The sequence below is a fragment of the Geotrypetes seraphini genome, chromosome 5 (assembly GCF_902459505.1).
Source record: "Geotrypetes seraphini chromosome 5, aGeoSer1.1, whole genome shotgun sequence".
In the NCBI taxonomy this organism is placed as follows: domain Eukaryota; kingdom Metazoa; phylum Chordata; class Amphibia; order Gymnophiona; family Dermophiidae; genus Geotrypetes; species Geotrypetes seraphini.
Genome location: NC_047088.1, coordinates 138,210,054 through 138,236,774, shown reverse-complemented (window position 1 = coordinate 138,236,774; position 26,721 = coordinate 138,210,054). Strand labels below are relative to the sequence as shown.

Below are 26,721 nucleotides of genomic sequence, written 5' to 3'. Positions count from 1 at the left end.
GGGATAGATGCTGAACAATGGAATGGATGGCAGAAACAGGTGCTGCATCAAGGGGGAGAGGGAAGAAGAAGAACAGAAAAGAGAGGGAATAATGATGACCTTGGAGCAAGAGGGGAAAGTTGTGGGACAGGAAGATACTAGGAGATGTCAGACAATGAGATTAGGCTACAAAAGAGGAGGGATAAATTCTGGAAATAGGGAGAGGTCAAACAGGGGTAGCAAAATGATGTGTGAGAGGAGAATAATGAATACAGAGGTAGAAATGTGGTCATGGTGAAAGGTCACTTTGGGCAGCCAAAAAACCTAGAGACTTGAAGAAGGCACAGATAGTTTATTAGCATACGTATGTGACTCCTGAGCTCCAAGCTGGCTTCAGAAGTGCCAAAAACAGGACGTTACAGAGATATTTATACATTCTTCTGGCTATACAACTGAATTCTAGAAAAAACTTTTCACGTGTTACTTTTCTTAACAATCATTGGTCCTCAGCTCACACTAGCAGGTCACTAGCAAGTCACTTATCTAGGCCCTGCAGTCTTTCTGTTGCATGTCGTTTATGCTGAGATAGCCATAAGAAGGTAGAATGTCCAAGCTAACACCCAGTACAGGCAGGCTAGAACATGAGATAAGTTAGGTCTGCAGCTAAACATAATTCAGCATTTTATTAAAGAGAAAACTTAGTTCAACACTTAGGAAAACCAGTCCCAGACTCCTTCAGTACTTGGAAAACCAGTCCCAGACTCCTTCAATGGGAATTAGATGGAAGAAAATAGGAGGCTGTGAAAGATGAGAAATGGGAGAGCTAGGAATTGAGAGGAGATGGACAATTGATAGGTAGCTGAAAATTAAAAAGGAGAAAGGTGTTAGAGAGGGTGAAATTTGGATGTACAGAGACAGAAAAGAAAAAAACAGAAGGAAATAACTGAAAGGGAAAAATCAGTATCTTAGTTATAGTGAGAGAATGGAACAAGAGAGAAGATAGGAGAAAAGAAAACAAACAGCAAACACCGGACAGAGAATTAGCAGAAGACTGACAAGAAAGCAGGAAAGAGAAACTGAGGCCAAGATGATGGAAAAGCAAAATGTCCAGACAACAAAGGTAGAAAAAAAAGTGTTTTATTCTGAATTGATTAACGGCAATATTTTAGCTGTAAAATATATGCATCATATGAGGGGCATGCAATAATTTATCTACCCGAGTATGAAAGAAAGTAGCAAGTGTGTTGAAACATGTCTGTGCATGTTGTGACATGTCTCAAGGTTAGTCATGCACAGTTGCAGCTCAGAGTCTAACATACCAAGAAACAGGATGTCAGGAGAGACCTCATGCGAATCAAAAAAAATGCTAGATTTGGAGCACCATTCAGTGATAAAATTTCTCACAAAAGGAGGGAAAAAGCCAAAGGAGATCCATGAATGCATGACTGCAGTTTCTGGTGAGTCTACCCCATCATCATACAAAGTAAAATTTTGGAGCAAGCAGTTTAAGTGGTGTAGAGAGTCCATTGAAGATGATGCTCACACTGGATGGCTTGTGGAAGCAATTTCCACAGAAATGTGCAAGAAAGTTGAGGATTTAATTTTGTCAGACAAACGAATTATGGTTTCCCGAATAGCTGAAGAAATGGACATCTTGGCAGGTATAGTTTGGAAAATATTTCATGAAATTTGGGCATGTCCAAAGTTAGTGCAAGATGGGTTCCAAGAATGCTGATGCTATGTCAGAAGGCCAAGGGGCTCCAGTGCTGTCAGGAGAACTTGGGGATGCTCCATGAAGACTAAGTGATTTTGTTTTTTCATCTTTTGGTGACTGGAGATGAGACTTTGGTCTATCACAAAGATCCTGAGTCCAAAATAGAGTCAATGCATTGGAAGCACAAGTCTTCCCCCGTCCCAAAGAGTTCAAGACAGAAAAATCTGCAGGCAAAATCATGGAAACTGTCTCCTGGGATGATAAAGGACTTTTGCTTCTGGAGTTCATGCCACACAATGATCATTTTGCGGGAATCAAGGAAAAAAGACAAGGAAAACACACAGTAGACATGCTGCTTCTTCACAACAATGTGCCGGTACATATGCCATGACAATCACAGGCTGCCATCCAAGAATGTAGGTTTCAGCATCTGAACCATCCACCCCTACAGTACTGACCTGGCTCACTTGGATTATTTCCTATTCCAAATTTTGAAGAAATCTCTCCTTGGACAGCAGTTTTCAAGTGATGAAGATGTCAAGGAAGCTGTTTTCAAAGGAATTATTTTCAAAGGGGTTAAAGTCATTGCAGGAAAAGTGGATGAAGTGTATTGAGCTATCAGGGAACTATATTGAAAAATATAACAACTTTTTTTTAAAAACTCTTTTTTGCCCTACTAACGTAGATAAATTATTGAATACCACTCGTAGATGTTTTTTGTATTGTATTTAGTGGTGTAGCCAGATGTTTGATAGGGAGAGGGCTTCAGCCCAAAATATTTGAGCCAAATACAAAATACTGTATAAATACTTGAGCTGGTAGGGATCCCCAAGCCCTGCCAACTGAAGACCATCTCCTCCAGTCCAGCAGCCAGAAATCTCCAAGCACAACAGCAGTTGGCAGTATTCCCGAACTGCCATTGCATGCATGAAAGCTGAGCAGGCATGGGGTAGGGGTGGGAGTAAGGAATGCAGCAGTTCTGAAATATTGCTGCTGGCTGCAGAACTTGGGAGAGTTCTGGTTGATGAACCTGAGGGAGAGAAGGTGGTCATCAGCCAGTGAGGCTTGAAGATCCCCACCAACCACAGCAAGGGAAATGTTAATTGGTGGGCTTAACCCCTCCCCCTTTTGTGGTTGTGCCAGTGATTGTGTTCAGTACAAAATAAATGCATTTCTGTTTTTATTTCTTCAATGCTGTAATATTTTCCGAGTTTACTTTCTTGAAATTCCCAGTTTAATTTTGGTGATTCATATTTCTAATTATAAAATGATACGACAAACCCAATGTCTCACAGCTACCATCAGCCCAATCTTTGGCTGAGTTTTTCTTAGGGAAAATTTAAAAAATTAGATCATCCATTCAGACTTCAGACCAATCAAATTTCGACAGCTTATCTCCCTTGAATTTCACATCATCAAATACATGGAGTTCAAAATATTTTAGGTTCAGGATTACCTCATTATTAGAGAAACAACAAATAGTAAGGGTTCCTCTACTGAACCATTCTCCCTCTTATTCTCAAGCATTACTTTTCAATATTTGGCCCCCAAATACTCAATTTTATCAAAACAAGTCTCACTACAAGTACCGTTCCTAAACAATGGAAAGAAGCAATCGTCTTTCCCATTATTAAAGACAACTACCGTCCTATTTCTAATATTCCATTTTTGTCTAAACTTACAGAAAAAAAAATTGTCTTTAATCAACTTTCTGATTTCATTGAACAAACAAATGTCCTCCAGCCTAATCAGACAGGTTTCCATAAACACCATTCAACTGAATTATCCTTGATAGGGTTAACCACTACCATCATTTACCAATTAGATTATCATAAATCAGTTCTACTTATTTCATTGGATTTATCATCAGCCTTCGATACTAAAAATCATCAATTGTTAATCCACAGGCTTTGCGACATAGGGATCTCTGATCAAGTGCTAGACTGGTTTAAATCATATTTTAAATGATATGTCTAAAATATATGCTTATATTTTTATTAATTTTGTATCTCGCTTAGTAAATCTAAATAAGCGATTCATCAAATTAAAATAAAACTTGAAACTTAAAGATCATTCCTCGAAAGTCCAGTTTAATGGTTCTACCTCTGACACTTTCTTTAACGACTATGGGATCCTACAAGGTTCTATTCTTTCCCCTATGCTGTTTAATATCTTCCTCACTCCACTTATCACATTAGGGCAATCCATTGGATTCTCTATCTTTGCTTATGCGGATGATATTCAACTTATCCACCCTATTGACCTGGACAACCCTGCAGATATCTCATCTATTAATTTGAAACTGGAACAAATCAGCCATTGGTTAAGCACAAATATGCTAGCCTTCAACATCAGCAAAACCAAAATAATGATTTTTCCAGTCAAGGAAAGTCTTCCCTGCCTCATAACAATAAAATCAGTTTCTGTTCAGATAGTCACCTCTATTAAACTTCTCAGTGTTACTTTTGACGGAAAACTCTTGTTCCATGAACAAATAAGCTCAGTAGTTAAGAAATGTTTCTACCGTCTTCGAATGATTAGATCTCTTGTCACCCTATTAGATCAATCTTCATTAAATATTCTTATTCATTTGCTTGTTATTTCATACTTAGATTACAGTAATGCACTATACAAAGGAATCACTAAGAAAGAAATAAAACATCTTCAAATTATTCAAAATACTGCCATTAAAATTATTTCACAAGCACATAAATACGATCATGTCACACCTCTTTTGATCAATGCTCTTTGGCTTCCTATAGATCATCGAATTTCCTATAAAATAATGTTACTGACTTACAAGACCAAAACTTCCGGCCAACTGATTTTATTAACAGGCTACTTATCCCCCATACCCCCATCATACATTACGTTCATCAAATCAAAACTTGCTATCCATCCCCTCTTTAAGATACATTAACACTATGCGCACTAGCATCTTTTCTGTCACAGCCCCTACCATCTGGAATTCAGCACTAAATTATATAAGAGAAATTGCATCCCTTGATAAATTTAAAAGTAACTTGAAGGCCTTTCTTTTTAAAGACGCATTCGGTGTATAATAGTCCTTCTAAGGACGGTAATGGAAATCTGTTCCTTGCCATTTTTAAATCATTTTAGTTTATTTTACATTATTCTAGACTATTTATATTTTGTCCCCTTTCCTTTTGTTTTGGTCCCTCTCCCCTCTCTTTCTCTTTATACAAATTATATTTCTGCCCATCTCCATCTTGTATCAGTAAGTTAATATTTGTCAGTGCATTTGATTGCTTGTAGCATTGTTTGTAATTTGTTTTTATATTATGTAAAACTGCTTTGAATTTTAATAAGGCGGTATATCAAATTTTTTAAATAAACTGAAACCTGATAATACCTTGTTTTGAATTAGGTGAAGATCTATGTTATGAGTGTAAAGAAGCCATTTAAAATTATTTAATGTGTGGTAGTAGTGGCAAGTCAGGAATATGGGGAGGGGGCAAGGAAGAGAGGGAATTGGGAACCCCCTCCTTAATTTTTGCCCTGGGCCCCAGTATGTCTAAAACTGGCGCTGGTGCTTCTGCATGTTTGTGTGGGTAATGTTAATGTGTGGGTAATGTTAATGGTGGGTAAAAGTGGTAGTGTTGGTGGTAGAGCTCATGCTATTGCCTACAATGAATAAAGGCAAGCTGTGGCTCCTGTGTACTCTTGGCTCATAGGAAAGAAAGGCAACAGGGGAGGAAAGGTGCCCTCTGAAGAGCATATACAAGCCCAGAACACAGTCTGACCTGAGAAAAAAATGAATGCGCAGTCACTTGTAGATTTGATAAAGAGACAATAGCTCACCTGTTCAATCAGCTGGAGCCTGTCCTAAAACCCGCTGCATGAAGAGGACAAGTCTTGCCCGTGTATTTATTGCTAATGAATCTTTCCAGATATCCCTTGAATCAACAATAGGCATTAACGAGGCAGCCATCTCATGCCATTTAGCTCAGTTTATACTCCTTGATGCCTTTTTCAGCAAAGACACTCAGGGACAGATGCACAAAGCTCCCACCCCCACCCCTTGCTGGTAATATTTTATTTAGACTGATCTTATCCAGTTTACATTAAGGGCTCCTTTTACGAAAGTGCGCTAGGGTTTTTAGCGCACGCACAAAATTACTGCGCGCTATAGTGCGCAGTAGCCAAACATTTACTGCCTCCTAAAAAGGAGGTGGTAGTGGCTAGCGCGCTCGGGAATTTAACGCGCGCTATTGCGCGTGTTAAGGCCCTAGCACACCTTTGTAAAAGAAGCCATAAATGTTTATTCTGTGGCCAATGCAGAGACTATTGGCCACTGCTTTATTGTGCAGTGAAGCAGTGACCAAAAGTCTCATGCAAATGAGCTTGTTAGTATTAAAATGGGCTTATTAACAGATTCCCTGCAATGCCCAAAATAATAGGCAGTACAAAACCCCTGTCAAACTATGAACAGCTGTCAGTAGTGCCCTCTGTTTTTGTTTTACTGTCAGTGCGTGAGCACTGATTGGTTCAGGCGCTAACAGGAAAGCAAAAATAAAATGTCCAGTGTAGCTCCCCAACCTGACCCAAAAACTATTCCTGGTGGTCCAGTGACTAGGTTGAGCCGGGCTCGGCCTCCCAACCCAATTCCCCACCCTGAGCCCCCCCTAAAGTATCCTTGGTGGTCCTATGGCCAACCCAATCCCTCACCACCCCAAGCTCCCCCCCCCACCAAATAGAAGTGGTCAGTGGCCAACCTGATTCCTCCCACAGAGCCCCCGCAACCTCCCCCCCCAACCTTTCAAGGTCCAAGTAGCATAGCCTGGCCAACTGGACAGGCACCCTAGCTCAACAACCCTCCCCCATCTGGCTTTGTGGGCCTAACCCCCCCCTTCCCCGAACCCCAGTACCTTTTTTGGTAAAATGACAGGAGGGAAGCCTACTCCCTCCTGATTCAAGGCCTGCCTCTTCAAACTGGCAGTTCCCTGGACCTACCCAGTGCATCCTGGGATGCACTGGGTTGGGCCAAAACACCATATAATGAGAAAAACATATGAGAGGAAGCCCTGGGATTTAAAATAAGGCTGGGCTCAGCATCTTCTGAGGAAGTGTAAGTATTAATGGTATTGTTAATGGCATTTTTATTATGTTTTTGCTCTCTTTTTTTTTATATTGTAAACTCGCTTAGAAATTAGATAAGCGATTAAATCAAATTTTAATAAAACCTTGAAACCTTGAGGGGAGAAAAATGCAAAATATCACAGTTTGCATGCAGGGTTTTTGGTTTTTAAAAAAAATGTCATTCTTTCTATCAGTGTTTGAGCCAGTCACAGAAAATGTGACATCTAGCAACATGTGCTCTTACATTCTCTGTATTATCAGCTTAGTGTGTACTACTCATAACTTGCAAGATGGCTAATTTAGAAATGTCCACTCTCTACCCCCACAGGCAAAACACCATAAAATGTTTAAGCACATTTTTGCGATAACTTACTAACGTGTACTAATCACATATTAGGGATTGAATGCCCATTAGTGCATGTGCCCTAAAGAATATACACACAAACAGAGAAACAGATTTTCTTTTATTGATTTAAAAAAAAAAACCCAACAAACACAACCCAGCTAGTGGGTGCTGCAACAATTACCTCTACTACTGTCCTTGAACCTGCATCTCTAAAGACACTGCCCAACACAAGAAACATGAAGATCTGCCATCCAAGAAAGTTGAAGAACCTGAAGAAGATTAGTGACATTTTCATAATAGGAAACTATTAATCTTTAATTGAAAGAATAGCAAAAGAAAATTTAAGTAAAAGAGAAGACAGGGAAATAATAATAAAGCATACTTATCTGGTATATAAGTATATTCCAGTTAAAAACTTTGGAGAGTCTGAAATAGAAAGAAAATGAAAAGAATCAGTTTTTGGTATATAGCAACTGAAAAATTGAAAATTGCAGAGAAAAATAGCTTAATTGAGATACATATCATATATCAGAGGAAAAGCTTTTTAAATCTGAATGCATTCATACCTCTGAGAAATTGAATTAACTGTAGAGCTTGGCTTATGGGAAACTGTTTGAAATACCTCAGTTATAAAAATTTAGCTTGAACTTATTTTAATCCTTGCTGTAACTAGAATCTGTTCAATTTGGAGCTATAGTTATCAACATGGGCTACTGTTAAGATGTGTTATTTTTACCATTAATTTGTGCTATTTTAATACAAGTTCAATTTTGTGCAATGAGACCGATCTACTAACAACCAGATTAACACTACACTTCTCCCTACGAATCCGTAGTTTCAGCATCCATGAATTCAGTTATTCATGATTTTTTTTTGGGGGGGGAGCCAAATTTAATTTTGGGGGTTGTTTTTAAGCCTTACCTGATGGCGCTATCCTGGATGGTCCATCCAGGACCTTACATGGTGGTCTAGCGGGTTTTTGAGGCAGGAGCGATCTTCCTATGCTCCTGCCCCGTGCTGATCACTCGTAGGAAATGGCTGCCATGAGCTCCCGTAGTCTCTCGAGACTATGACGGGAATTCCCTGCAGCCATTTTCTATGAGTTTTCTGAATGGGGCAGGAGCGCAGGAAGATCGCTCCTGCCCCAAAAGCCCGCTAGACCACCATGTAAGGTCCTGGATGGTTTGTTTGAGTGAGAGTTTGTATTTAAAGCACAGGAGGCAGGCAGGAGGGAGGAGGGGGTGGGTCAGAGCCAGCCGAGACGTTATTCGTGGTTTTTCACACTTCGCGGTCCGACTCTGCACCTAACACCTGTGGATACGGCGGGAGAAGTGTATAATAACATATCTGAATGGTAGCCCATATTTATAAATTCCCCTTTAAGGTTTTAAAACTTGGCAATGCATTTTAAACTGTGAATTTTAATCATTTTAGTTACTTTTAACCATTTTAATTAGATTTGTCAATTCCTGCTGGTGCAATAAAATATATGGGTCAGTATTCAAAGTGATTTAAGTGGGCAGGATCTCTCTTTCTCTCTCTATATATATATGTTATATAAAGAGAGAGAGTTCCTGCCCATTTATCTTTCTCTCTATGTGCACTTTTGTGTTGCTTCCTAGCAACACTTTTTACATTTAAAAATATGTTTGCAATACATGTTTCACATAGAGAAAAAGGTTCTCAAAAAATTGTTTGAGTATATACACTCATAAAAAATAGGCACTGAAAGATTGCATTTACCTTTATAGATTTTTCACATAGATACTCCTGGGGGTGTAGTTTTGGGAAGAACAAGTACAAATTTATTATTCAAGTTTTATTGTACAATGTGAATGTATTACTTAAAAAAAACATGCATGTGCATATATGGGATACATACATACATTTACTCTTTCAGAGCAGTTGTAAATTTGTTTATGAGCAATTGTGAATAGCAGCCTATTTTATAAAATAGGCATAAAATGATTTTGGAAATATCACTTAGGTGCCTTATTAATTTAGCTCCTTAGAATATATATACCTGAGTTTCTAACCTTCATACTTTGTTTAGCTCAATGTTCTCCTTGCAAAGTTTTGTTTTGACAAATGTGATAAGTACATTTATGTAAACAATGTCCTCTCTGCAGGAGATTACACTGCACTAGGAATTATATCCATATGCACCTATTTGTCTCATTCATGCTGCGAGCTATCAGCATCTTTATCAAAGACAAAATGGTTTTCTCTAAATTTGGAGCTGAAGAGTTGGACTCTTATATGATGAATGATGGAACTATTTTGATGACTCCTATACCAGAGAAGTCACAATATGTAAGTTAATTTGGAAGAAATTAGATTAATGTATATATGTATAGTTACTAGGTGTTGCCAATGTTCCAGTATTTTTCATTGATTTGTTTTTAATCTTGACTTTTTGTAAATGTTTTTGGTCCCCTTTTATCAAGCTGCATAAGTTTTTTTAAAAAAATGGCAGACCACTGCGATAAAAGCTCCAATGTGCAGAGAATTTCTATGAGCATCGGAGCTTTTACTACAATGACCTGCGATTAAAAAAACCCTAACGCAGCTTGATAATGTTGCCTAGAGCTTGTATAGGTATGTGCAATGCACAAATGGAAGAAATAAAATAAAACAAATAAATAAATAAATAAAAGGGGGCCTTTATTTGTTACTTTATGCTGTTAAAGACTGCTTTATACAATATAAAAGTAATATAGTATATACAGTATATGGTATACTATTAATACGAGGGGGTGCTGAAAAGTTCTCAGCCCTACCAAAAAGAGAATGACGTGAATATGGTTCAATGATCTGAAACAATGTCAAAATATAGAATTTTGTTTCTGCAAATTGGCACTTAATGAAATAAGATACTCTTTTCAGCTACAGTGGCAAAATGATACTCAGAAGTTGGTTGGTTGGGCTGAGAACTTTTCAGCACTCCTTGTACTACTACTACTACTACTACTACTACTACTACTACTGCTCTATTTCTTATCATTTCTGTAGCACACATACACTTAAATAAAACATGTAAGAGACAATTCCTTCTTTAAAGAGCTTAAATATATTCAAGAGAGCCAAACAGGAAAAATAAGGGATTAGGGGCTACAAACATGAGTACTGAACAGGTGAATAAGGGGTTTGGAGTTAAAAGCAATCTAAAAATGGTAGGAATTAGCCTAAATTTGAATAAGGCTAGAGAAGGAGCGTGATGTACCAACTCAGGAAGTTTATTGCAGGCATACAGCATAGCAAGATAAAAGGAACAGAGTCTGGAATTGGAGCTTGTTTTCATCCTTCCCTCGTTGAGAAACTCCCTAACCCCCTACTTGTCCTGTTTCTCTGCTTGATTAGATTGTAAGCTCTACTGAGAAGGGACTGTCTCTTGAATGTTTAATGTACAGTGCTGTCTACATCTAGCAGTGCTACAGATATGATAAGTAGTAGTAGAAGTAGTACCTGTGGGGGGAGTGGCTGGATGGATGGAGAGAGAGGTAATGAACTGGTGGGGGTGCTAGAGAGAGGGAAAAGAGAGATAATGGACCTGTGTGTGTGTGTGTGAGGAGGTGGTAACTGAAGAGAAGGGGGAGAGAGGTAATGGACCTGTGGGGGGTGGCTGGATTGAGGGGGACAGAGATAATGTGCCTTTGTGGGGATCTGGATGGAAGAGGAGATAATGGACCTGGGGGAGGGCTGGAAGAAGGATAAGAGAGATAATAAACCTGTGAGTGAAGGGCTGGATGGAGGGAAAGAGGTACTGAACTTGTGGGAGGGCTGGGCTAGAAGGAGAAGAAAGAGATACTGGACCTTGAGGCTGGGGCTGAAGGGATGGGCAAAAGGTACTGGAATTGGGGGGGGGGGCGAGCTGGAGAGAGAGATACTGGACCTGTAAAGGGGGAGGTCTGGAATTTGGAGGGAAGGAAGACAGGTGATGGACCTCTAGATAGGAAGGATTAGAAGGAAGGGGGAGAAATGCCAGATACATGGAAGAGAGGAGAAGGCATATGCTGAACCAAGGCCATAAAGGAAGAGGGGGGTCAAACTGAGAACCCACAGTGGTAAAAAGAGCCAGTTGCAGTTGGGAAAATAAGGAAAGGAAAGCTGGATGGTGTGGGTTTGGAGATGAGAGGAACATATTCATGTAGTGAAGGTAGAAAGTAGACAAGGGATGGAACAGGGTCAAAGAGAAAAAAATGCCAGGCATGGAGGGAACATTCTGATAGGATACAGAGATACAATGCTGGACCCAGAGGGAGGAACAGGGACATTGGGAAGGGACATAGAGATGAAATAAACTGGATGGATAAGGCTATGGAGGGAAGATGGATGGTAGACATGGAGAGAGATGAAATATGAAATGGAAAAATAAAATACTCAGACAACAAAGATAGAAAACAATATTTATTCTGAATTTGTTAACTGGAATATGCCAATTTTGGCATATGAATATCTTTGATATCTTAAATTTCAGCTCCTTTTCTTCTAGTATTGCTGTATATGCAAATCTGAATTTTTGAGGGTTCCAGTTCAGTTTTTTGCCTTTATATCTCCTAGTATTGATGTGTGGTCCTTTGTTTCATATTTGTTGAGGGTATGTCTAGTTTTTGTGCAAGTGACCAAGGTATTGTATTCTCCTTGCAGGTTGCTTCTATGAAATATTCTGTTAAGGGCTAATTCTATAAAAGGCATCTAAATCAACCAGCACCTAAAAAAATGGCTCCAGCCGCATGTCAATCACACCTAGGTGCCATTTACAGAATCACAGCTAGTGGTGCCTATGTAAAAACTTAGGCTCCTGAAATGTAGACAAGGATTTTAAAGGTCTGCATTTCAGGGGCCTAAATTTTTGGAGAATCACACCTAGGGGGCACCTAAGTCACGCTCCACCCAGAGAAGTGCCCACTTAGGCGTTAGGTGCCGTTAAGCACCATACGATAGGCATCTGTCTTTTATAGAATCAGATAGGCACCTATCGCACATATAAATTTTTTTAGTGATTATTGAGCCTATTAAGGGTATTTTTCCAATTAAGTTAGGCATCCTTTATAGAATCAGCAACTTAGGGCCTCTTTTACAAAGCCGTGTGGCCACAGCCCCGAAGCTGTTTAAATCTCGATGGGCTTTGGGGCCGTTACCACAGCGGCCCATGCTAAACAGTTTCGTAAAAGAGGCCCTTAGGGGTAAATTCTCTATTAGTACGTCTAACTTAGGCGTGCTTTAGACGTCCGGGAAACGCAAGTGCCAATTAAATGGTACTTAGGCGTGTGGTAGACGTCCCTGCAACCTCTTCGCGCAAAATAGACGCAGGTTTCTGAAACGTCATTAAGACGTCTCCAATGGACCCGTGATAGACGTGGGTACGGTTTTTTTTTTTTTTTTTTTTAAATTATACTTTATTTATACTCTTTATTATCACTCATTCAGCATTGTAAGTATAGGATGATGAAAAAGATAACTAAAACACAGTATACCATTTTGTAAACTATATATTAGTTAATCTAGCAATATCAGTGAGGTAGGGAATGGCAGACAGAGAACACTGCTGTGTTGTATCTTTTTCCTCTAGAATATCAGAATTGTACAGTTTACCATTAATACAAGGAAAAAAAATATGTTATGTTTCAAAGGAGAACTAGAAGATGAAACGTACCGAGTAGGTGTTGAACTTACATTATCAGTATGGAAGGTGGGAACCGGTAGATGTATGCTACACAGAAAGCTGTACAGAAATGTCATACTCACCTCCTATTAGAAGTGAAAAGGATAGGACTTTGAACACCATATAAACTTCGTTTAAGTTCCACAAAGACTGGCAGGATAGGCACCCTAAGTCATCCAATAAGCTTTCTCTCGATTTCCCAGAGACATTATTTCAGAGAGGATAGTTTAGAAGTGATATCTTGCTCGAAAGAACACTCTCCTGGTCTTAAAACATTGCAACAATCAGCTCATTCTTCAGAACAAAGGTAAATCCCATAACTTACACTGGCCCAACTTAGAAACAGAATCAAAACACAGATTAGACCTGAATGTGGCTTCCAGTTCACAGGAAGAGGAAGTAGCAAGCAGCACAATGCTGATCTCATTGTGACATCATCAAGGTGCACCTGGAAGGTAGATATGCCACAAGTAAAAGACAAGCCGGGAGTTGAACTCACAACCTATGGATAATTGGTATAGCGCGTTTTACTCACTGAGCTACTGAGATACTTAACTCTAGCCCTAACCCTAACCATAAAGTAGCGTCTGACATCATAGAAGCCGTTAGAATTTTGAAATCGTTTTGGACGTTCATTGGGTGTTCTCAGATCAAATACACCTGTAGATACTTGCAATGATTACCCCTTGTCAAAGCTTGTACGTAAAGCCATTTCTGGAGACTCCCCATTCCCAAATCCCCAACATAGCTCAGTGCTTAAAAGCACTGCATGTATCTTCCAAAGGTCAGGGGTTCAAGTCCTGACTAAGGTTACTAAAGACATAATATTATTTTTTTTTTCCATCCACCCAAACATGCATAGCTAAGCTAAACTATGTGAACCTCACTTCCCAATCTTCATTTATTTAATTTATAACTTGTCATTGTGTTTGGGGGAGGTGAAGTTTCATTAGGTTTACATGGTAAGCTTCTAAGCGTTCTGCTATACTTTTTTGTATAACAGCGATATCGGCGTGGTTTAGGATGTAATCAACAGTGTTGATGTAGCGCGGATCGGCCACTGCAAGCACGCCCAAGCGGCACAAAAACGTCATCGCGTTGTTTTGCGTTGTGACGTCATAGAATCGCCTGTTCTTCATACGCAGTTATTTCTCATAAAATGGCTGCCAGGAGACAGCACAACTTCAGCACTGCTGACAGTAAACTCCTGGCAAGGCTGTTTTTGGTGCGCGAGCACCATTATTTTGTGATGCCGGGACATCGCAGGACATACCTGCAATATAGAGAGTCCTGGACCCGCCTGACCCGGCGGTACAATCGAAGAGCCTCATATCCCAGGGAAGTAAGTATTCCAAGTCAGGCCCTCACAAATAATCATGTCAAATGTAATGATGATGGAAACCTGTCTCAATCAAATTGTCATGTTTTTGTGGGTAAATCTTGATTCCTTTTAAAAACTACAATTGTGCATAATAAATCTTTTACATTGAATACTGAAATTAAAGCACATCCCAAAGGAGCAGTAGTAGGATTTCAAATGACAAATTCAGCTCCTAGAAGGCATCTATTCCATTCACAACATGCACACAACTAATTTTTGGGTCACAAGCTTCGCATTTGTAATAGAAACATCTTGAAATCAACTTTGTCAAAGGAAAACAAATACCTTCACCTTTCCTGTATCAATCTGCTGGTCTAGGGAGATAGTGGCATGACGTTTAAAGTGACAGCGTCAGTACCCTGACGTCAGGGGTTTCAAGCCACACTGCTCCTTCTGACCAAACTATTTTATTGCCCCTGCTGCATGATTGTAAGGTCACCAGGACATGCTGTAATGTGGGGCAGTGCTGATAGGCTACAGCCTCAGCACCCTGGGGTTGTGAGTTCAATCCCACACTCTTCCTTGTGATGCTGGCCATGTCACCTCAAACCCCCCCCCTCCCCACTGTCCCAGGTACAGTAGAGAGATAGCGATGCCTCCAGCACAGAAAGGGGAAAATGCTGGAGTATGTGAATAAATTCATGTAAAACATGTGGCAGAAGGGGGTGGAGGCAGGCAGCAAAGCGGATAGGGGCTCTTGGAGGGCAGCGTACTCCATTTTTATGTGCTTATAGAGGTCAATACTTAAGTAAACATGTTATGCCACAGTGCTAGATGGCACTCATCATATCCCTCCCTCTCTCTCTCTATTATCCAGGTTGAGGATCTCAGGAAAAGGGGGCGGCTGCTGAGGCGCCAGGAATGGGCCTTCCTTGAGGGGGTGATGGAGGAATTGCACGCTGAAGCCGGTGAGTAATGAGTCCATCGTGTGTTTCTTTGTGATCAGCCTACCAGAATAAATAGATGAAAATGCTTGAGTAGCTGTAAACCATTCTTAATCATAAAATCTGCAGTAAAGCTGCTATTGTGATATCATGTCACAATGGCTTTATGGTGTTCTACTTGCCTTACTTACTTACGCTACATTTTGATGTTTACAGTGGAGTAGGTGTTTTGCATCCTGTTATTAGCATTTGAAGAAAATAACGTAGTAAAGAATGTCATGTTCAAAAGTGTTGTGGACATATCTGACTGTATCCTGTTTCCCTCTTGTCAAGCAGCAGTGCAGGCACCCCCTCAGGAGGCACCGCAGGTGATGGAGGGAGCCCCACCCTGGTCCTCAGCGGAGGAGGAGGAAGAGGAGGAGAGGGAAGAAGGGGAGGAGGAGGAGGAGGAGGGGGATTATTCTCCCTGGGAGCCCTCACGACCACCCACACCGCCTGCCCCACCACTGCCCCCTGGACCTCCACCGCCTGCCCCACCACTGCCCCTGAACTGCCTGCCCCACCACTGCCCCCTGGACCCCCACCGCCTGCCCCACCACTACCTCCAGGACCCCCACCACCATCCCCTGTTGGACCTTCCCCTTCCCCCACCCATAGCCCTTCCCATCACTCTCCTGCCCTTCCTGTTCCTGATCCCATCCCACCCCCTTTCCTTTCTGTTCCCCCCTCAGGAGGGGGCGGGCAGGGAGATGGAGGCCTACTCTGCCATCTTGGAGGAGGTGCAGGTATTGAGAGGGTGTGTGGAGAAGATGGAACATGCCCTCTTGTGGCTGGTAGCCGAAAGAGGGCATGGTGCCAGCAGCCATACACCCTCTCAATGACTGCACCTCTTCCGCCCCCCTCGCCTGAGGTAGCTCAAGCTGCTCTTGGGGGGCACCCACCCTCTTTCCCTGCGTTATATGTTATATATGTAAATAGTTTTTTAAAAAGAAGTTTAAGTTTTTAAAAGTTTTATATTTTAATAAAAAAATTGTTTATAGTTTAAACATGCCTGTGTGGTTTTAACCTTGTAGCATCAGCAGTTTAGTGGACAGAGTCCAAGGTAGATAGGGGTTCAGGAGGGACTGTTGAATGGGCCCTTTTCAATATAACAACAAGGTGACATATAGAAAGTTTGACAATCTTTATTGGGGTCTGTCATTCATTCTATTACCTGCTAGCCACTCTGATGTCAAATCATTGCAGAATCTAGGAAAAAAGCTAGTGAATGCAAGGGTATATGCAACTGTAGGTAGATGACGACATCTCAGTTATGATGTGCAAAGTAAGCCAGTCCCTGTTCCAAAGTAAATGGCTACATAAGGAAGAGAATATAAGTCACTGTGGTAGATTTGTTGTTAAGGAATAGGGTTACTGCTAGTAAGAGTTGGCTCCACACCAGGAGAATCCAAATGAGACATGTGGGTTTTTCTTCCTTTCACGGAAGGTGATGGAAGTAAAGGCCAGATACCTCAATCTATCCTCCTGGTTCTTGAGCTGCACTATTTTGGTTAAGCAGGTGTGGAAACCACAAAGATGCTCACAGCTGCACTGCTCTCAGTAATACAAAACCCCATCTGACAATACTGCAGGAACAACTACAGTTGCCTGAAAACAGAAAAGAGAAGAAGCTGGTTTACACAAGGTTCACAAACAGGGGGTTCAACCCCCAAGATCCATATCTGTCCTTCCTTCCCTGAAGCAAAGTGTTATCCTCATTTATGTTGAGCTGCTTAGATGTCACCGTGGTATAGTTGTTAAAGCAATAGCCTTAACTCGCTGATGGTGTGGGTTAATATCACCTGTAATCCTCCACTGCTACTGTTTAGAACTCATGTGAGGGAATAGACTAACTGAAAACAAAAAGTTTGTGTGCATATAACAGCAGGAATGCGTGCCATGGTGTTCTATAAGGCCAACATTATAAATTTACTATTGTTCCTGAAAGTCATCAAGGATACCTGTGTGAAGAGAACAATAGAAGTGTGAAACATGTTAGCTTTGTGAACATTTATTTCACTCATCAGAAGAGTGACTCAAGTGAAGAATAGTAGAGTAAGCAAATAAAGGTTACCATATATCATTCTCACCTACAACTGTTTGGCTAGGTGCAAGCTGGTATGCTGAGCTGCTCGTCTGGTCTCTCTCTGGGTGATGAGCAGAGTTAACCTGAAATGAAGAATAGAGAGAAACTGTTAACAAAGACCTATGTCTCCAAATTTAACACTGAAGTTGTAGCAGAACACACACCTAGAAGTAACAGAGCTGCTAACATACCTTTAGACTCCTTATTAAAAATGGCAGCCATTAGCCACTCATTAGGAGTTTTCCACCTGAACCATGTACACTGATTGGATGTCCACTGAATGGCAGTGTTTCCCCCCCCCAACACACCCGACCTATTCTTATCAATGAGTTAGTACACAGAACCATTCCTCAAAGAATTAACTTTAGCTCTATGAGTAAACCCTCTCAGATGTATGAACACATCCATTTTACTTACATATCCATATTTCTACCAGCAAAATTTCCACCAGCATGGTCTTTATCAGTCTTCTCAGTCATTTTTGTCAGCCCTGTGGAATGGAGAGTAAGAGATATCAGAAATAAAATAACTATTATAAACAATAGCACACAATGAAAGCCCATAAAGAGAAGTCAGTTTTTGCTGGTTGGTTTCTTTTGTTCTATCATAAGGACACCTAAGTAGCTTACAAAATATCATTCTCACCTGGACTTACTATTTGAGCTGCTTCTAGAAAAGATAAAACAACATATAAGAATGACATGTAGCTTGTTAATGGCTCTGTGGAATAGAGAGAAATGGGAGGCAGAGATAGGAAAAAAAATGTAAAAGACTAAGAAAGAAAGTAAAGCATAAGCAATAGGACAGAATAGAAAAGAAACACTGCTCACCTGGACCTTCTTATACCCATGCACGCCTATGTAGCGTCTGACGTCAGCAGGGCGGGAAAACTTTCCCAATGCCTATTGAGCGCTGTTCGGGCGCGGTTCCTTGGCCCGCTTCCTAACCATGCCCATCACACCTCATTGGGTGTTCTATGGGGGTGTGTTTGAACGTGTTCTACAAGTAGCCTGAAAAGATGTCTTCACCTTACAACATGGTTCCAAAACGGAAATCGAATTTCTTGCATGGAGAGTTGCAGATATGGAAAATGGAGGTGGGGCAGACCATGACATTATGAAAGCAGGGAGAGTGGTGGGTGTGGGCATCTTTGTGTAACCTGGCCTGGCCCCTTCTTTTCCCTAACAATTGATTCCCCTCCACACTTAACACAAAACCTAAGTCCTCAACAATCCCTCACACCAACATCCAGAAAAATCCATAAACTAAAGAAATACAGATAATGGGGGTGGGGAGGAGTGTCAAAGGCAGAAGGGAGTATAAAGGAGAACAGGCAAGTCATAGCACAAAGTTTCATCATTGAGGAAACGGAACACCACAAACACCAACTCACATGAGGGGGTCTTACATAGGAAAAATGGCTGTGCCAAAGATTTCTATATACTAAAGCACACCTAATTAGCGTCTGACATCATAGGACCCGTTAGGATTCAAATCTAATTGGATGTGCAATGGATGTCGTTTTGCAATATACAGCTGTAGTGACGTTGTAGTCATTTCCTTCACATCTCTAAGCTTTGATACGAAGCTCTATGTTCTAAACAAAGTTACCTCTATAGCTCTATGCCTTAAGGCATTGCTTTTCATCTTCCATACATCAGGGGGTTCAAGTCTTGAGTAAGGTTAGCAAATAGGTTATATTCATTTCTCAGCCAGGACACCTGGTAACTCTTTAGCCTTGCCTTTACATATCAATATTTTGCTTCAGCTTTTATTATGTGCAGCCCATTGTCTAATATTTAATGCAACCTGTTCTCTCTCATGCTGAACACCCTCCCCCACCAAAAACATCCCCCCCCTAACTGGATCATTCTTCAACACCTGTCCAAGCCCTCTGAAGTTTGATTTAACTCATAGCTGTTGGCCAATGCCTATATTGCATCAAAAGAAACACATTCCTACTAGAATGGCTTGTAGTTAGGAGTAAATGAAAGTATCTCATGCACCTGTGGCTGCAGAATGCTGAGGAGAAACAGCAAATTCCACCACTTCTGAGAACTGTTAGGATGCAAGGAAACAAAAGTGAACAACAAACAGCACTGCAATCGGCTCTCTTTTGAAAGCAAAGAAAAAACAGCACACATTATCAGCACTTAAAAAGAGAATAAACTGACACATACCTTAACATTCAAGCTTCCCTCATTGCAAAATGGAGGTCTTCAGTTGCACAAAACTGACCTCATTGTGACCTCATCAATCTGCACCTTCAAAGTAGTATGCCACAATTAAAAGATGTGCTGGGTGTAGAACTCACAACATCTGGATGTTAGGAGCACAGGCTGGCGCCTAACACATAGAGCAGCTGCTTCTACTAAGATCTATCTCACTACCCGTTCATATCATACTTGACTGAGCTGTCTATGCTCATTAGCTATTATATCAGGATGAACTCAAATAAGTTTAAGCAAAGGAATGCCTAAAGATTTGGAAGGTTTTCAAGTAGAAAACAAATATCAACTATGTATTAAAGAATTGCAGCACAAATGACGCTGATCGGCAAGGGCAAAAAAACACCACTTTTCCGGTATGACGCCTAAACGGAACAGATTACTTACAGTCATATATGCATTAGTACAGTGCTTAGAATGAAGATTAGCGTGTGAGAAAAATGGAGCTCCACCTCACATGTGTTCAAGCACACTTGGGAATATGGGTTTGGGGCTCAGTGAAAGCAGCGCTTTTAACCATTGAGCTACCACTCTTTTATCTTAGCCTACTATGACATTATAGCTAAACTCCTTTTCCCTTAGCACTTCACTAAGATATGATATGACAAGGGAGCCAGAGGCATTGGAGCTGTAGCTCAGTGAGGAAAGGCACTCTCTACCAATCTTCTGGGCTTTGAGGGTTCAAATCCCAGCCTGTATTTTACTTGTGGCATATCTACCTTCCAGGTGCACTTTGATGATGCTTTCCACTTCTTATAGGAGTTGAATATAACATTACTGTACAACTTTGCTGTGTAGCAGAAAAATAAACTTTTCCCCCTTCCATGCTAAGAATTTGAGTTCAACTCATCTTATATTTCTCCTTTTAAACATGGCATACTTTGTTAGTTTATATCATGGTAAAGTATACATTTCTGAAATGGTAAAGAAACAATAATATACAACTGCAGTGTTTTGTCTCACCAAACTGCTATAAGCACAAGAAAGCATTTGTAGCTCAACACGGTAATGCTCCTGTTCTGAGCTCTGACCTCTGAAACTCCCCGGTTCGACTCCCACCTTTGCTCATTTTAATAAGGTCCTAGTTTTTTCCTATTAGCTCTTATAACAGGGTCTACATGGTGGACTTTGCCATTTGTAAGGTGCACATTTCCCTTTCCAGGCAAACCTATTTTCAACTTACCATGGCTTGGACATCCTAAGCAGTGATGAGAGCACATTAACCAGGCGATCCACAAATGTCATCTTGCTGTCAGAGGAAAGGTTTCCTCTCATCACTGCTTAGGATGTCCGAGCCATGGTAAGTTGAAAATAGGTTTGCCTGGAAAGGGAAATGTGCACCTTACAAATGGCAAAGTCCACCATGTAGACCCTGTTATAAGAGCTAATAGGAAAAAACTAGGACCTTATTAAAATGAGCAAAGGTGGGAGTCGAACCAGGGAGTTTCAGAGGTCAGAGCTCAGAACAGGAGCATTACCGTGTTGAGCTACAAATGCTTTCTTGTGCTTATAGCAGTTTGGTGAGACAAAACACTGCAGTTGTATATTATTGTTTCTTCACCATTTCAGAAATGTATACTTTACCATGATATAAACTAACAAAGTATGCCATGTTTAAAAGGAGAAATATAAGATGAGTTGAACTCAAATTCTTAGCATGGAAGGGGGAAAAGTTTATTTTTCTGCTACACAGCAAAGTTGTACAGTAATGTTATATTCAACTCCTATAAGAAGTGGAAAGCATCATCAAAGTGCACCTGGAAGGTAGATATGCCACAAGTAAAATACAGGCTGGGATTTGAACCCTCAAAGCCCAGAAGATTGGTAGAGAGTGCCTTTCCTCACTGAGCTACAGCTCCAATGCCTCTGGCTCCCTTGTCATATCATATCTTAGTGAAGTGCTAAGGGAAAAGGAGTTTAGCTATAATGTCATAGTAGGCTAAGATAAAAGAGTGGTAGCTCAATGGTTAAAAGCGCTGCTTTCACTGAGCCCCAAACCCATATTCCCAAGTGTGCTTGAACACATGTGAGGTGGAGCTCCATTTTTCTCACACGCTAATCTTCATTCTAAGCACTGTACTAATGCATATATGACTAAGTAATCTGTTCCGTTTAGGCGTCATACCGGAAAAGTGGTGTTTTTTTGCCCTTGCCGATCAGCGTCATTTGTGCTGCAATTCTTTAATACATAGTTGATATTTGTTTTCTACTTGAAAACCTTCCAAATCTTTAGGCATTCCTTTGCTTAAACTTATTTGAGTTCATCCTGATATGATCGCTAATGAGCATAGACAGCTCAGTCAAGTATGATATGGAAGGGTGGTGAGATGGACCTAAGTAGAAGCAACTGTAGCTCTATGTGTTAGGCGCCAGCCTGTGCTCCTAACATCCAGAGGTTGTGAGTTCTACACCCAGCACATCTTTTAATTGTGGCATACTACTTTGAAGGTGCAGATTGATGAGGTCACAATGAGGTCAGTTTTGTGCAACTGAAGACCTCCATTTTGCAATGAGGGAAGCTGAATGTTAAGGTGTGTATCTGTTTATTCTCTTTTTAAGTGCTGATAATGTGTGCTGTTTTTTCTTTGCTTTCAAAAGAGAGCCGATTGCAGTGCTGTTTGTTGAGAAAAAAAAGGGGGTTGTAAAAGCCATGTGTAAATTATATTATTGTTTGGGCAGAAATGTGGTTTGTTATCCATGCAATATAATGTGTTCCATTGTTATGGTGTCATTATATTTATTAGGACAGAGAAAAGATGAAAATTACCTAGTCAAACTCACTATTGGAATTATTGATGAAAAAACACAGCGGACGTCTGCCTCGCGTCTAACAAAGAGCCGCAATTACGATAGTTGAAACGGCATTGAAATCCAAGTTAGACCAGGGTTTCTTACGTCTACATAATACACGATATTTAGACGCGGTTGCTCGCTCAGGTAGCGCTCATCTAGTGTCACCATTTGGCACGCCCACGGAACGCCCACGGAACGCCCATGTCCAGAGCTGGAGACGGGACTATGCTTTCTATAGACGTCAGTTCGTCAACTACCTCATAGGGACGTCTATGTGTCGTTAATTTCCCAATTAACATTAATTAAGACCCTTAACTCTGTAATTATTCACTTACATCGGACATGCAAAGCACGCCTAAGTTAAACGCAGTAATAGAGAATTTACCCCTTAGTGTTTACTTTAGATGTAGGAATCTATAGCAGTCTGACTTGATTTTTTTTTTTTTTTGTTCAGTAAGGAGTGTTATTTCCTTGCCCACAGTATTCAAAGGCAAGGAAATAACACTCCAAATGAAAATCAGACGTCCACACACTCATTTTCTCAGTGATCAATTACGGATGTGAAAGCTGGACACTACAAAAAAAGACAGAAAGAAGATTGACTCAGTTGAGCTTTGGTGTTGGAGAAGGATTTTATGCATGCCGTGGACCGTCAGAAGAACTAATAGATCACTTGAAGCCCAAATGATGAAGTTACGACTGTCTTATTTTGGTCATACTGTCAGAAGAAAAAGATCATTGGAAATGACATCATCTTTGGAAAGATTGAAGGAACCAGAAGAAGATCTGCAATCAGATGGCTGGACATATTGAAAACAACCATAAGGATGACACTGGAGGACCTTACTGGACTAGCACAAAACCAATTTCTTTCTAGATCTCTAATTCATCAAGTTTCTAGGACTTAAGCATGAGTTGATGACACCTAAGAAGAAGAAAGAAGTATACTAGTATTCTAGGGTGCTAAGAACATAAGAATAGCCTTACTGGGTAAGACCAATGGTCGATCAAGCCCAGTAGCCCTTTCTCACGGTGGTCAATCCAGGTCACTAGGACATGGCTAAAACCCAAGGAGTAGCAACATTCCATACTACTGATCCAGGGCAAGCAGTGGCTTCCTCCGTGTCTTTCTCAATAACAGACTATGGACATTTCCTCCAGGAAATTGCCCAAACCTTTCTTAAAACCAGCTACACTATCCACTCTTACCACAACCTCTGGCAATGCATTCCAGAGCTTAACTATTCTCTGAGTGAAGAAAAATTTCCTCCTATTGGTTTTAAAAGTATTTCCCTGTAACAGTCATCGAGTGTCCCCTAGTCTTTGTAATTTTTGATGGAGTGAAAAATCAACCCACTTGTACCCGTTCTACTCCACCTAGTATTCTATAGACTCCCCTCAGCCGTCTCTTTTCTATGCTAAAGAGCACTAACCTTGATAGTCTTTCCTCATACAAGAGGATTTCCATCCCCTTTATCATCTTAGTTGTTTTTCTTTGAATCTTTTCTAGTGCCAATATATCTTTCTTGAGATAAGGAGAATTCTTGAGAAAAGGAGAATTTCTTGAGATAAGGAGAATCTGGAGTATTGAATGCAATAGTCCAGATGAGGTCACGCCATGGAGCGATACAGGGGCATTATAACATTCTTAGCCTTGTTAACCATCCCTTTTTTAAATAATTCCTAGCATCCTGTTTGTTTTTTTGGCCATCGTCGCACAGTGGGCGGAAGGATTCATCCTATTGTCTATAATGACACCCAGATCCTTTTCTTGGGCACTAATCCCCAAGGTTGACCCTAGCATCCGGTAACTATGATTCGGGTTATTCTTCCCAATGTGCATCTCTTTACATTTGTCCACATTAAATTTCAGTTCATAGACAAAAGCGCGTGACAACAAAGGCGCGCCGACAACCCAGCGCAGACAACTGAGCGCAAGGTGGAAGCGCGCTGAAGAAAAACAGTATTTTAAGGGGCTCCGACGGAAGGTGTTGGTGGGGAACCCCCCCACTTTACTTAACAGAGATTGCGCCGGTGTTGGGAGGGTTTGGGGGGTTGTAACCCCCCTCATTTACTGGTAACTTAACTTTTTCCCTCTTTTTTAGGGAAAAAGTGACTCCCCCTTTTAAAAGAAAAGCATTGGCTACCTGTAAACCACAGAATTACATATAAAATATCATTACTCACACATAAAATACTAATAAACAAAGCTCCTGATTTCTTAGAAAGATTTCTAATTCCTTATACTCCCACAAAATCTTTAAGATCCGAAGCAAAATCTTTACTAGTAGTCCCTTCGCTAAAATTCGTTTATTCAAGGAGGGATACGATTTTTTCTGTTACAGCCCCTGAAATTTGGAACTCGCTCCCAATCAATATAAGAGAAGAAAAATTACTTAGTAAGTTTAAAAATCTTCTAAAAAGCTGGCTATTTAGGGACGCTTTTAACTGAATCATTTAAATTATATTATATTAAGATACTTTACAGTGGACTAGTAGTGCTGGTAAGTGAAAATTAAGTGGATAACCTTCCCCAACCTCTTGTTTTATTACCTATCCCTTTTTATTTGTTTACAAATTGTATTTAATCCTGCAATTTTTTTCCCTCCCTTTTTCACATGTTTTGTTTTGTCAAAATAGTTGTAATTGTCTTGTTTTGTTTTTTTTAGCCTAATTTTTAACTAAATGTAAATCACATTGGATTTGGATTTTGCGATCAAATCAAATATTTTACATAAACTTGAAACTGGAAATAAACTTGATGCAGGATAAGATGAGGGGTCATTTCAAATGCAGCAGTTGTATAGTATGCCCCTTGATGATAGAGATCCAAGATTTTGTGCATCTGGTGTCAGGACAGATATTTAAGCTGAGGAGCTTTACCTCATGTGTCACAGAAGGAGTGATTTATGTCAAACTTATACACAAGGGTAAAAAATATGATCATGTAACTCCTTTCTTGATCGATTCACATTGGCTTCCCATTAACCATCGCATTACCTTTAAAATTCGCCGCTGTCACACATTGTGCGGACGGTTTCATTGACTTGTCTACAAGTACTCCCAAGTCTCTTTCCTGGGGGCTCTCTCTGAGTATAGCACTGGACATCCTTTATTTGTGCATATGATTTTGGTTACCGACATGCATCACCTTGCAGTACATTGAACCTCATTTGCCATTTCATGGCCCATTCCTCTAGCATATTTATGTATCTTTATAGGTCTTCACAATCCTTGTGTATACTAACTACTCTGAATAACTTTGTATCATCCGCAAATTTAATCACCTCACTCATCATGCCAATTTCTAGGTCGTTTATAAATGTGTTGAAGAGCACAGGCCCAGGTACCGAACCCTGAGGCACTCCACTCGTGATGCTTTTCCAGTCTGAGTATTGTCCATTCACCCCCAATCTCTGTTTCCTATCCTCCAACCAGTTTTTAATCCATGTGAGGATATCACCCTCGATTCCATGGCTCGCAATTTATCGAAGTAGACATTCATGCGGACCTTGTCAAATGCCTTCTGAAAATCTAGATATACGATGTCGACCGGGTCACCTTGTATATCTGCACATTTACTCCTTCAAAGAGGTGCAGTAAGTTTGTCAAGCAAAATCTTCCTTTGCTGAAGCCGTGCTGGCTGGTCCTCCTCAAGGTGATCGATGATGTGGTCCTTTATCAGCGCTTCCACCATCTTTCCCGGTACCGAAGTTAGACTCACCGGTCTGTAGTTTCCCGGATCTCCCTTCGAACCTTTCTTGATCAGTGTAACATTTGCCACTTTCAAGTCTTCCAGAATCTTTCCTGATTTGATCGACAGATTTGCTATTAGTTGGAGCAGTTCATCTATAACCCCTTTCAGTTCCTTGATTACCCTCAGGTGGATGCCTTCCTCTTAAACCCTCCTAGCTTTCTTTCACCATTATTGGAACCTCTCTATTGGGACTCCCTAAATATCCTGTTTCAATAATATCCTCCAAGGATATCTCATACTGAACTATCCGCTCCTGTGCAACTGTCGGCTTTTCCCGACATCTCAGTTTAAAAGCTGCTATATCTACTTTTTAAACGTTAGCACCAGCAGTCTGTTTCCATCCCGGCTAAGGTGGAGTCCATCCTTTCGGAACAAGCTACCCCTTTCCCAAAAGGTTGCCTTTTTCCCCAGAAGGTTGTCTTTTTAGGTAGGATTGTTACTATTTGACTGTAGTCCCTGATGCCCACAAGCGGCAAGCTCTGAAAGGCTTATGTGGCCACTGTGATGGTTTTACTGGCAGATCCTAAATGGGGTGAAGTTGTCAATGCCACTCCTTACTACTACTATTACTTATCACTTATATAGCACTGAAAGGCATATGCAGCGCTGTACATTTTCTTAGGTAAAGGGGATATTCTAAATCTCCCATAAGATACCTTGTATCAACAATTAGATTTTTTGTTAATCTTCACAGCCCTCAGAGATGCCACCACGGGTTCAACGAGAATCATAACCCATGGCTTTATGCA

General features: G+C 40.6%; 1 protein-coding gene across 3 annotated transcripts in view; it reads left to right on the top strand.

Moving 5' to 3' along the window:
• Positions 1–26,721, top strand: part of PTH2R (parathyroid hormone 2 receptor) — a 335,103-nt gene that overhangs the window by 184,264 nt on the left and 124,118 nt on the right. For all 3 annotated transcript variants that reach the window (XM_033944289.1, XM_033944291.1, XM_033944292.1), the window contains one exon: positions 9,269–9,452. In XM_033944289.1, coding sequence (XP_033800180.1) covers positions 9,269–9,452 — 184 coding nt within the window. The remainder of the gene's footprint in view (positions 1–9,268; positions 9,453–26,721) is intronic.